At 38.2% G+C, this 13,444-nt stretch overlaps 1 protein-coding gene across 1 annotated transcript in view; it reads left to right on the forward strand.

The window, feature by feature from the left end:
* The window catches only part of MEMO1 (mediator of cell motility 1), a 28,668-nt gene extending 18,916 nt beyond the window's left edge, over positions 1–9,752 (forward strand). Inside the window, exons 6-9 of the mRNA XM_082481740.1 lie at positions 302–444; positions 1,602–1,678; positions 7,709–7,813; positions 9,067–9,752. Coding sequence (XP_082337866.1) covers positions 302–444; positions 1,602–1,678; positions 7,709–7,813; positions 9,067–9,198 — 457 coding nt within the window. The 3' untranslated portion in view covers positions 9,199–9,752. The remainder of the gene's footprint in view (positions 1–301; positions 445–1,601; positions 1,679–7,708; positions 7,814–9,066) is intronic.
* The last annotated feature ends 3,692 nt before the right edge of the window (positions 9,753–13,444 follow it).

The raw sequence follows: 13,444 nt of genomic DNA on the forward strand, positions 1-13,444 counted from the left end.
CATCTATACAGGGAGAATATAATTCTTACTTTATTGCTGGTTTCATTGTTTTTTATTCTTTTTGTTTGCCTGGTGTTTTCACTTTGCAGCAAAGATAAATACTGTTTTTGAGGGGGGAATTGGTTTTCTGAAATGGAAGTAGTTTCAGATTCTAAAACAACTTTCTAGTATCACCTAACCAATTTAACTGTATCTTCGATTCAATAGTGCCCTTTTAAAACATTCTACAATTTCAGTTAGCAAGCCCTGAGAAAACTTCAGATGTTACTTGAATTACAACCTCTTTTCTTTTACTTATAAGCCATAAGGATGAGTTTACTATTATTCCTGTGTTGGTCGGAGCACTGAGTGAGTCAAAAGAGCAGGAATTTGGAAAACTCTTCAGTAAATACCTAGCTGATCCTAGTAACCTCTTTGTGGTTTCTTCAGACTTTTGCCATTGGGGTAAGTTTCACATCTCTTCATTATAACAGTATGATGAATATTTTGTAGTGATTTTCAAATAATGTGTTTTATTAAACATTGAACATTTTAACTTCTGGTAAACGTATCTTTGAAATTTAAATGCCCTTGTAAAGCTAAAAGAGGATTTTTCTTTTTTGAATCTGGAACAATAGATGAAAAATCTTAATGCATTTATGTGTTTTCAGTGTAGTGGAGGAAATAAGTGGTGAAGGTGTATGGGTTTATATGCATATCTTTACTGTTAAATGAAATAAGTGTCTGAAGTTTCTTGCTCTTTTTACTCTTCTTTTAAGCACCTCAAAGCAAAACTAATTAGCTAAAAATTCACTGGACATGGCAACATCCCTCTGACGGAAATAAGTTTTGTACATTTTACTGCTGGGTAAGATAGCAGATGGAGTATTTATGCCAATTCACCAGAGCTATACCAGTTCATCTTGGTGGCAGAGCTATAAAGACTGCAGAAGCCTAGACTTCTGTCCTGCTTTAACACTTTATTTTTCTGTTAAGTGTGACAATAACTGGAAAAGGGAGTGCTTCAGAAATATGTTTTATGTTGCACAACAGACCTTCTTCCCTTTTTTCATTGTCATCTTTGGTCAACTTACGTAATAAAGTGCATATATTGCTCGTCTTTGAATTGTGGAGTAGGTGGAGGTATATGAATGACCTGGGTTCTGTTGTGGCTAAAGAACCATCTAGAACTGTTCACTGAATTTATCATGAACCTTTTCTTTTAACCTTCATTGACTGTGGGTATTGTGCAAGCAGAAGTAGCCTGACTCCAGGGTTGACTTTGTCAAGAGGGATAGTGAAATGAAATGTTGCTTTACTTTTTAATTTATAGAATTGGATTCCAAGGCAATAACAGGCAATTAATAAGTGACACTGCAGTGTCAGTTCTACGCAGTAGGTTTTTCTTTAGGAATATAGCTGCCCGTCATGTATTTTTTTTACTTTGCTTCTGGGCTGCTACTTTGATTGCCCTAGAATTTCCTCAGTGGAGCTAAAAAGTATAAAATAAATGAAGATTATTACTTTACAAATATTATAATTTCAATTATATAGTAAGTACTAGGGAGTGTTTTAGCTACGATTTTTCCCTTTTTTATTTTATACATGATTTTTGTTTCAAGGTCAGAGGTTCCGTTACAGTTACTATGATGAATCCCAAGGAGAAATTTATAGATCCATTGAGCACCTAGATAAAATGGTAAGTTTTCAGATTTGGTGGAACTAACTAACAAATTTCTCCTGTACATTACATTTCTTTGAACACTTCAGAAATTCTCTAACAAAATATTATAGATTAGCTATTTTATTGAATGTATACTTTTTCTTTGTTTACCACAATAAAAACTTAGCTGTTGTTTTTAGCTAGTATCCTCCATTTTATTGACTGCACGCAATATATTGCGGGTATAATCTAGTAAGCATAATTTATGAAAATAAATGCATGTTCGCCTACCTAAAATGCCCTAGTGTAATGTAATTCCTGTCCACATACCCTCTTATGTTTCCAAGGATAAGAATTATGAATCGAGTATTGTGGTAGTTCAGGCTTGATAGCTATGATACCTGCATATCGAAAAAGCGTTGTGATTATGCAAATGGTTTCAGCAACATCCATTTTGAGGAGGAAAGGCTGTAGGGGATTGTGCTGGTCAGGAAAACGAAAGTCGCCTTTTTCTTGGGAGTAGTCTTCCCCCTGCCCTTTACTCTGTAGTATAGGTGATGGGGGAAAGCGGTAAACCATACTTCATTCTGGGTTTGGCAAACAGCTGAAAGGAATGCTACATACATAAAGATCGTGATGCCAATGATGTTGCATTTTCTTTGCAGTCACAGGAGCCAAGGATTTCTTTTTAAATGCAAAAATTGTGTTAATGTTCAAGACTATACTTAAGGCACAGAATAGAAGTAATTCTGGAAATACGTAACCTTAAAATTTGTTTTAAAACTGTTTGGATCATTTCCAACCTAAACCATTCTATGATTTATGCAACTTCTGTAACATCTGTTAGAAGAGAGAACTGTTGTTATTCAGGGCATGTTAATTTTTTTCCTTGTCTTGAAGGAATAAATCCTATCTGCTGGAGGGTTCTCTAGAGTTTTTTGCTTTGTGTATCCATACTAACCTCTTTGCTTTTCCGCTATTCATCGCTGGAATGGAAACAGTAAATCATTTGCCTTCATTCTATTTATCCAATTTTTAATAATTCTTGTTGTCAGTTGAGAGGTTTCTCTGTAAAGACAAGTGTTTTTCTACAGAGTCCCAGAATTTGCAGCTCTGAATGTTTTTGCAGGAGAGCAGATTAAGGTGCATTAGCGAACATTTGTTTCCCCTTGTTAATTTCTGTGGTGAAAGCTTATAGAAAGACTGGACTTTGGCATTTAATTACTTTAGTGAATACATTGCTGCACCGACTCTTTTCTTTTGGTAGTTTTTCAGCCAAAAGGAGGTGACCTTTTTTGTAACACTGAAAATGATGTCTACTGTTTATTAACTACAAAAATACTTTTTCAATCTTAAGTTTGACTGGAAAACTAAGCATGCTGTGTAGCAGTATACTGTGGTTAGTTTTTGCTTGTTTATGTTATGTCATAGGTGAACACATGACTCCATATTCAAACTCTATACAGAGTAGGTTTTGCTTTTGGTGAATTTCAGAAATTTCTTTTTAGCACTACTGTGGGTACACTTGGGACGCTATCCACGATGCCACAGAGATCTCCCTGTCATGTTTCTCCAGCTTTTGGAAGGAGTTTATTCAATTTTGTATGCCCTGCTTGGCTACTTCTTGTTTCTTTAAATAAGTATTGAATTTTTTAATGTCATTTGGCATGCTAAAGAAACTTGTATTGTTATTAACACTAGGCCTCTCCACAGAGAAAATAGCATTAAGATAGAGACAAAACTGTACTAAAACCATCAGAGGTTTTAACCTCTGCTATTACCGGCCTAATAATTTTATTGGACCTAACTAGGAAAGCAGTCAGCTGAGCGCTTTGTAAGCAGGAATATACTCTGGGTTAAGATGAAATTACTTTTCCTTAGAAATGCCCTTGTGGGAGGACAATGGTCTCTTCCTTATTTAGACTGGACCTGAAGTACAGATGCGTGGTGATTTTCCTGGCTCGTGCATAAACAACACTAAACGCTTTGGGCATTGAAGATTTACTAACCTGGTAACCGCTGCGAGAAATGTTGTTTGCTGTGTTTTTAAGTTAGAGCACTTAAACTCCAGCATAAAATAAAAAAATAGAATAGTAAATATTGCTGGGCAGACATCGGTTTCTCCATGGTAACTCTTAACGTGACCGCTCTGTTACCCTGGGGTACCACGGTGCGCCTTGTGAAGTGACGGTGAAAGGAGTAAATAGCCCCATGGTTAATAAGGGAACCTTAGAGAAGAATCCTCAAATGAAAAGAGATAATTGAGCAGCTGATGTGCAATAATTTGTTTGTGTATCATAACCTGATACCTACCATCTTTTTAATTAAAAGTGGGGGAGCATTCTGTAAGAGTAATTATTTTTTTATTATGGCTGGCCAGAAAACACAGACTGCTCACTTCAGTCTTCACTGTGATTGTTCATTTTATATCTATTTGTGAAACCTTATGCCTCACTTGAGTCAATAGGAGGATTCTGTTACCCTGAATGCTGAAGGGGGAGGATAGTGCAGGCACTGAGGAGAGCTGTGCAGGAACAGCCAGTAGTTGTGCAGGAGCCGTGCACAGCATGGGTGGCTTCCCGGGTGGCTTCCCAGGTGGCTCTAATAAACTGCTGAATTCTGGTGGCTTCTGCAGTGCTGCTACAGTGCGCCAGCACCTTCCACAGTGCTGCAACCCGGGAATGCTTCTTAGTTTGGGCATAAGAAGCATAAGGGGAGGGCCACGAGGATGATCAGGGGGTTAGAGTCCCTCTCCTATGAAGACAGGCTGAGACAGTTGGGGTTATTCAGCCTGGAGAAGAGAAGGCTCCAGGGAGACCTCATAACAGCCTTCCAGTATCTGAAGGGCGCCTACAGGAAATCTGGGGAGGGACTTACTAGGGCATGTAATGATAGGACGAGGGGTAATGGCTTAAAACTGGAAGAGGGTAGATTTAGAATAGATATCAGGAAGAACTTCTTTCCGGTCAGGGTGGTGAAACACGGGCACAGGTTGCCCAGGGAAGTTGTGGATGCCCCATCCCTGGAGGTGTTCAAGGCCAGGCTGGATGGGGCTTTGAGCAACCTGGTGTAGTGGGAGGTGTCCCTGCCTGTGGCAGGGGTGTTGGAGCTAGATGATCTTCAAGGTCACTTCCAACCTAAACCATTCTATGATTCTATGGTAATGCAAGACCATGACTCTCTACCTGGGTGCTCAGCTCGCCATTTAGTCTGCTGTGCCCAGCCAGTAATTTTCCTGTTGGTTGTTTATCTTCTAGTCTGAGTGACTCACATAGGCAAAGATAGTTGGACTGGCTAGTGCTAAGACCAAGTTTGTTTCTACTTCTGTACTAGTTTTTATTTTTTTAAGCGTGGAGAAGCAGCTGAAGTAACTGATTGCAAACTTAAACTTGATGAGCTAAAAGATTATTGGAGTATAGTATAAAATAAGCCAGTGAGTGGTGTGTTTTGGGGTTGGTTTTTTGGTTGTGGTTTTTTTTTTTTTTTTTTTAAGCTTGTATATACATGATCCTATAGGGGATGATACTTAAGAATGTAGCTGCTTTTAGTTATATTAAGTGCACTGTGCTAGGATATTGTAGATGCCATTTACAGTGTCTGGTTAATATGCAATTTCTATGTGGTGTCATAATAACCATGTGATAAACTGCAGAACTGTGTGATGGTTTGCATTTTTATCATGTGGGTTTTGCTGTGTATTTTAAGTCTGTTCTAAACCATGCCCGGCTGAGTTATTTTGAATACAGAAAATGATTAGCTTCATACCTCTGCTTTTTAGAAAAATAAAACGCAACCTGACAAAAATGTTTCCTTTGTTCCTTAACACCATTTTAGGCTGAGAAACAAGCTTGGTAGTCTTTGCTCCTCTGCCACAACAATTTTTAAAAAAGATTTAAAAATATTGGAAAGTTCAGTACAGCTGAATGCTTATAGGATAATACCCGTTTCCTATGGATTTTCTCCAATCTGTGATATATGGAGCTCTGTTAGCATTTGCTGGGATGAACTGCGTAGCTCTAAATGTTTTGCAGTGCTGAACTGTGCATCGAAATAAGCTTACTAGGCATTCTGATAAATCCATGTCCATTCATTTGAGACAAATGCTCAAATGCCTCTGCCCAGTATGTTCCAGTGACTTACAGCTCTAAAATAAGTCTCTCAATTGAGCAGCCATTTTCTTTTTTAAAAAAATCATGAAAGGGTTTACAAATGGATAAAATATTTTCTTACAAGCTGTTCAGTGTCTGTATAAGTGCCTTATGCATGTTTAGTTTCACTTGCGTATACAGTTAAGTTTGGTTCTGCTTTCTTCAGCTGTGTATTGACGTGTACAATTTAAAAGTAAATGGATGGTTCAAAGACATTGCTTAACTTTAGAAATGCAATGATATCTATGTATAATCTCTGCTAGTTAGAGAATAGCTACCTTTATTTTTTTGGCACTCATTTAGGTTCTGTAGGTCTGGAGTGACTAACAGCTGTAATTACCGGCCAGGGGTCCAAACACCCTCACCATGACCCCAGAAGAACTGAGCTCTTGCCAGCAATTGGTCAGCATAGTTAGGTTTTATTTTTCTGTAAAATTTATCTCTTTATGAATTCATCTTATGTCTGTTTTTAATTAAAAGTACGCAAAGGTGGTGGTTATGGTTGCTGTTTGCTAATCCTCCCTGACTCTCCTGGGAATCTCCAGCTTCTCCACTGTAAGCTGTGATCCAGTCTGAATAATTAGCGTATCTGCCAGATCGGCCAACGCCCTTGCAGAGTATTCAAGAGGTTTCACTCTTGAGGTGGAGACTTAAGACAGACTGACTGCTTTCTGCATCATGATTTCTCCTTTTATCACCCACACTTTCCCAAAAGCAGGGGAAAGGAATAGGAGAATTGCAGAAACCTTAGGAGAAATTCTCTCCCTTTCTGATATCAACCTCCCATTGCTCCCATGCAAAGTGTATCGTTTTTTTCTAGTCTCTAAGGAAAACCTTCCTGTTTCATTAGCTACATGTAAGAAGCACAGCTATGTGTCTTAATGAATTAGTGAGTGTCTGGAACTCGTTTACCTGGTGAAGGGAATTAATCATTTTCAGAGGAGGAAAGAACACAAGAGGATGGACTCTAATGCAGGCAAAATAACAAAGCCATGATAAAACTCAGACAATAATTGATTTAGACTTGCTTTAAACTACTTTCTTTGTATTTGATCTGCTCTGTGGGATGGGGTACGAGTAGGCCATATCTGGAGTTGTAGGATTCCTTTTGCTTTTAAGAATGCAAATGTTTGTATACGTGGAAGGCTTTGGTTTCCATGTATGTGCTGATTTTCATAGTATGACTCCATGGGATCATGGGTCTCACTGTGGATGGAGAAAAGGATGTATATATGTGACTGCCTCATATGAAGTGGAAGCATCATCTCCTGGCTGTTAGTTTCTGTCGTGCACCAACTTTCCAGTGCTTTAGAGATGTTGCGGATCTGCTTTATGTGCTCTGAGCAGATGGCCAGCCTGTGCCCAGACCAACTGCCTTGCATGCCTGACGTATCTAGGATACATTACACTTGCTACGTGCTTGAATTGCATGTGTGTATATTGATGATTTGTCTAGGGGTTTGGGGTATCCAGAAGTCTCAGGCAGGTGCTCAGCCCTGAGCTCTGTTACCGGGGAGAGGAGATGGAGGCAAAACTTCTTCCTGCTTTGCCCTCGTAGTAAATTTGTCCAGTTATTGCTGCACAAAATCCTATGGAAGTAGAGCACCCTTGGAGGTGGGAATCAGCTAGACTGTGGGAGGAGCTTTTTTAACATGAGCCTCACTGGTATCTGCAAAGATAGCTTCACAGGTCTGTGGATCATTGACAGCTTTGGAGGAGCTCCGGCACTTGTAGTTTGGCAAGGGATGGCACCAAGATGACTACAAGCTAGACCTCACATGCTGAGATTCCCTTGATACCCTTGATACAAAGTAGAGGTTTTTTCCTCCTGAAGTATTCTGTGTTGTCATAAATAGGTGATGTATAAACACCTGCTTATGAATCTGTAAAGTAATCATTGCTATCAATTCTTTTTCAGGGTATGAGCATTATAGAGCAGCTAGACCCTGTATCTTTTAGCAATTACTTGAAGAAATACCATAATACAATATGTGGGAGACATCCTATTGGAGTATTATTAAATGTAAGTAGCTGATTTGTTGGAAAATGTAACTTTTGGCAAAATGCTTACGTTGGTTTTAAACACAATATTGGGAGAGTATTCCTTAGTTCTAAAATGGCAAGTCTTGAATTAATTAATTTTTCCAAGTGTTGTCAATTTGGTCTGCAATTTCTGTCTTGCATATAGACAAATATAAGCTCTTACAAGGGCTGAGGGGTTTCAGTTCCCTAAAGGAGATGAGGTACCATGTTCCTTTTGAATTTCAGTGAAATACAATCATTCACTTTCTCTTGGCCCTAAACAAACAACCAAATGATTCATTTCACTGAAGAAGTACATACTTAATGTTTTGAATCAGTGCTTACAAACATGTATATACTTCTTCTGTATTGCTATTAGCTAGGTATTGTGAGTGACTTGTTATGTCAGGCAGCATTTTTGAGGTTTGCAAATATGATGAGAGATTGCCTCTAAGTATTAGTGCAGTGCTCTGTTAACTTGTAAATTAATGGCAATTAGAATTCAGATTAACTGGTACTTTCTAGTTACCGTACTCTGCTTTGGTGATGCAGTGCAGATATAAACCTGGCTTAACTTAGGTGTCTAAATTGGGTCACAGCTGCTTTACAGAACTGCTGGAGTGTTGCAGATTTGTCATATTGCTTGAGTGAATCTCACTATTTTTACTGTAATTCAAATCTGAAACAGGAAGCATGTTAACCTTTTTAAAAGGGAAAACTTAATTCACTGGGAATGTAGTTTGTATGGAGAACATAGAGGAACCTTTTAAAGTGGAGTCTCTAAAAGTTTGTATGACCAATATCAAAATTGGGAATACATGTAGCAAAAGTCAGTACTATGACAACTCTGCAAAAATATCCAATTCTTAACCTCAGGTAACAATACGTTTTGCATTGAATCGGAGCTACATTCGGTTCACTCACTTTTGCCAATTGTCACACTTCAATAAATTATCTTGGTAAATTTTTTTTCCTTAATAGTAGAAATACGATCTAAAAAATGTCTGTTTTGAAACGTTGTTTAGTATAGCTTTATAGAACTGCATGGATGTATATAATGCAGTGCGGGGGGGTTTCAGTGAATTAAATGACATAGAAATGGGTTGGGCCCACAAATTACTCGGGGGTGCTTATATTATTGTGAGAGATGGTGCAAGGACCTCTGGGAGGAGGGGAGAAGAGAGGACTGCGATCTAGAAAATGTCATCAGTTCAGTGATACCTTTTTTCTAAACAGCTTATTTTCTCTCTTCAGGCTATCAACGAGCTCCAGAAGAATGGAATGAATATGAGCTTTTCGTTTTTGAATTATGCTCAGTCAAGCCAGTGTCGAAACTGGCAAGACAGCTCAGTGAGTTACGCAGCTGGAGCACTTATGGTCCACTGAACCGCTGAATGCTCAGGGATGGCACCTGCACACACTCTGTATACGGGGTCCCAGCCTAGCCCTTACAAAGATACAGTCCCTGGTCTTTGGGTATACTGAAACCTCAAACTAATAGAACTCTCTTCTTTTCTAGTAGGTGTAGTCCTTCCTTAGTTTCAACTCATTTAAAAATGCTTTCTTGTTTAGGAAAACGGAAGGAAGGCTGGTATCGAAACATTTTGTGATATTTTTTTTTAAATTTTTTTTTTTTTAAGGTAATGGCTATGACGGCATGGTGGCAGACAGTCCTTACAAATACAACATGTAAAGCATTTACGATATCCTAAATTTGCACTCTTTGCAGACCTGTGCACATGTACTCAGCTTTCAGAATAGTTTTGCAAGTTGTAAACGGAAAAAGGGGTGGAAGCTTTTTAATAAAAGAAAAAAAAGGAAGACAACGCATTTATAAATGATCCTGTATTAGAATATAATAAAACTCCAGTATAGTCAGTTACTACCCGTGATGTACAACAGATATCTTCTATTTTAGTTGCTAATAAAGGGCTACACAAACCAAAATAGTCTGATTTAAACTTATTGCTATGTGTTCTGTATGTGGCTGCTTGTCGTTAACATCTTTTGTCCTCAGTTCTTACACTTGGTAATTTAGCCATTCTGTAAAATACTTTAGAATGTATTTTCTATTCAACATTTGTTACGACTACTTCATTTACAGATTTTTTTATCTTAAACCTCCACTATGAGTTCCGCTGTGCAAAACAATTTTAAAAACCTTTTGTATATTCTAATTCTTTTTGCTTTACAATTATCTATAAAATAGTATCTTTTAGTATGTGATACAAATTTGTATCAGAAATACACTTTTAATGATTTTTATGCTCAGTTTGATTATTAAAGTGAAAGAGATGCAGTATTTTTATTTGAAGTTACTTAAACAGTAGCTTGGGAATTATGATTCTTAGAGTATCTATCGAGCATTCATAGGCCACAGAACCATACAGTGCTACGCTCAAGCAATTATTTCTCAAAGATTTAATTGAGAGGGGCAGGTAAGGCTTCTCTCTTTTAATTATTTTTATTTCTTATTCTTTATTCTTTGACTGTGGGTAGAATTGTTTCATGTTCTTTAAATATCATCACATCTTAAGAGTTCTTGAACTTTGTTCCAGCCAAAATAATGGTGTAATTATTTGAGTTGTCATTCCTGAAGACTTCCTTTTGTTCTAATAAGAAATGCAAAGTAGGATGGCAGTACTGGCTCATTATCTAAATGGAGATTTCATTCCCTGATACTTCAGCTGCTGCCAAGCAACCTCCTGGTACATTCAGCTTTTCTGAGTGGCAGAGAGGAATTTCAGAATTCAATTTAGATTATCTTTGAAAGTTGTGGGAATTGCTGCATGCAAAGTCTTCACCTGAGAACGTACCAGACATCTTGTTTATTCCTATTAGAGTACCCTTTTGCTAACAGACACTGCTTGCACCACTTCTATTTTCCTTATCTGAGTTGACCACCATTTTAATAACAACAGGTGAATGCTCCATTTACAAAATGAACTACTTTGCAGATGTTCAGAATCCATCCCAAATGCCAAACTTCTTTGCATGTCTGTTCTTTCAGTTGCCTTATTGCTCTGCCTTGTTCTTGAAAAGTCTCAGCAGCAGACAGGGAAAACAACTTTCACATTACTTTTGACAGACCAGCAGAAAGGCTGCGTAGGTAAAACTGAATTGGTAGCCAGTCTTTATAAATACTTGTCTGACTGTGCCTTATTAAAAAAAGTAGGTTGATTATGAAGAGGAATTTTTTTTTTAATCTTTGGTGAATACAAGTTTAATTAGGACTCAGGTTTCTTTCAGTCTTATGCCAAATGCTTAACGTCATTATTGAAACACATGGTTAATTGAAACAGTTAAGTATATACTTTCTCCCTAAGGTAAACATAGTAATTAGCTGCTAAATACAGATGCCTGAGTTGCATCTTGGTTCTGTAAGACAATTTTAATAAAAAAAAAACATAACTGGAAGAGCTTCAAGGAAATCGGTCAGCCATTTTTGCTCAGCACAATGTTATCAAATATCTTACAGTGAAAGCACTTCACATGTAAACTGTGTAATATATTTCAAAATAAAGTTTCTAATTAAAATGGGAATTTCTGTGCCTACTAATAATAACCAGCAATGACAGTTCAGAAGCCCACTCAGAGAGAAATTTAAAGCTTTGTGAAATCTGCTCTGACTTAGAATGGTTTGTTTTAAGACCCCAGTTTGTTTGAAAGCAGAAAATACCCGACTTCAAAGAACTCTACTTCTTTTTTTTCTCTTTTGGTGGGGTTGGAGAGAGTTGACTTCAGTGCTCAGTTTCCTGGTGTGTCAGAAGAAAAAGCAAATTATTTCCTGAAAAGTTCTTCACTCAAGACTATAGTTTCATTATTTTAGCTTTACCACACGTTTTACTCTCAAATATACATTTGAATATAGCATTTTGGGACAAAGAGTGTCTGGTTTAGACAATATTGAATATTCACAGTCTTGTTCACTTCTGTGGAGATTTCTTCTCTGCCTCGGATGGCTGAGCTTTGACCACTCTTCTGGTGCAATAAATCCAGCCAGGGATGTGATTATCATTTGAAAATTCTGACATTTTAGAAAAATGCCCAATGTGGGAAAATGCTGATTAAAATACTACTTTGTTACTTTGCTACTATTTGGCTTTATTTAAAAAATCCTGACTTGAGTGGCTTTGAGCTGATGTTATGATTTGAACGGAACTCTTACTCCAGTGCAGTCTCCTTTCTTGGAGCCTTTGGAAATGCCAAGTTTGCCCAGGCATTTTTAGGCCTAGTTCTCGCTGTTTCTCTGTCAGGGGCTCATTGCTGCGTCTCGGGGGTTCTGGATATTGCTGCAGCCTTCACTCAGGAATTTCCAATTGACATTTCAAGGGCTGAAATTGGGGGGAGGAGGGGTCCATTTGACGCCTGCACACAGAGGCTGCCAGTACCTTGGCGTGTGGTTTCAGTGGTTGGTGTAGGGTTTTTCCATTTCACATTCGTCCTTTTCCCCTTATTCCCTCAGGAAAAATGTTCTCCTCTGCATCAAAGGAAGCTTTGCTTTCAAATGACATCAGTCACCGTGGTTTGCAGTTGTTATTTCCTCGGGCTGAGTTCAGTGTGCTAACTAGCATCTGATCTGCTCTCAAAAATTGCCCAAACTATTAAGTTTGTGGAGAAATGTTTAAAGTCCCTTGTGTAGGTGACCTTTTGCCTTCTGTGAGAAACTTTCTGAAATTAACCCTTGAAGATAGCTTATGAAAAGATCTTCAGTGTGAAGAAAAAGTGAATCTTGGGATCCAGTTTAGTGCACCCTAAGCATGTGAGATATTTTGGTTCAGGGCCCACGGCACAGCCAGATGGCCCTTTCAATAGATGGTTGCAAAACATGATTTGGAATTGGTCTGTAAGGATAAACTGACTTTATTCTTTCAGTCATGCAAAATCTATTGTCTATCCTAATTGTCTCTAGAGTTTTTTTTTTTAATGATAATTTTTTTTTGTTTTTCTTATTTGATTTTGTGTAATTCTGAAAATAATTTGTCTGTGCATGCTGCAGACAACTTCCAGATGCCTGGTGTCATTTGGGGGTTGCCTTATTCCAGCGTTAGCTGAAAACTCAGCATTGGCTTCTTCCTGTCATGTCTGGTACCTCTTTAGTATGTGAGGTCTCTAATGCAGGGTCTGAGACATACCTCAGGAATGAAAATGCCATAGCAGTGAGATCTCTAAGAAAGAGATTATGTCAGTTTGTTTGCTTGTGTTTTTTGGTTTTGGTTGGTTGTGGGGAGGTTGGTAGAGGCTTGGATCTTTTTGTAAAGGGCAGAGAAATGAGGAAAGTGGGCATAGATGGGGAAGAAAATGGTTGCTTTTCCAATTTAGTGTCAGCAGCTGTTCTGCTCTCCTGTTTGGGAGCTGAAATGCCGCAAAATAACGCCCAGCGCAGCTGTGGGCTGGATGCAGTGGTGGGCAGCCTGTTACTGCTACTTCAAAGAGAGAAATGTTGGAGGTATTTTGTCAAGTGTAGCTCAATTTGTTGAAGCTCAAGGGTGAGAATCCTTGGCTGATACCTTTAAGTTACAGGTAGTGATAGATGGACCCCCACGCCCCTCAGGTTTCTAAGGCAGTATGTTTGGTTCTTGGTGGATTTAAGAGAAGCAAATAATTATCTCAGCCCTGTGATGTCCATTGG

Source organism: Vanellus vanellus (genome assembly GCF_965231255.1).
Source record: "Vanellus vanellus genome assembly, chromosome: 3".
Lineage (NCBI taxonomy): Eukaryota > Metazoa > Chordata > Aves > Charadriiformes > Charadriidae > Vanellus > Vanellus vanellus.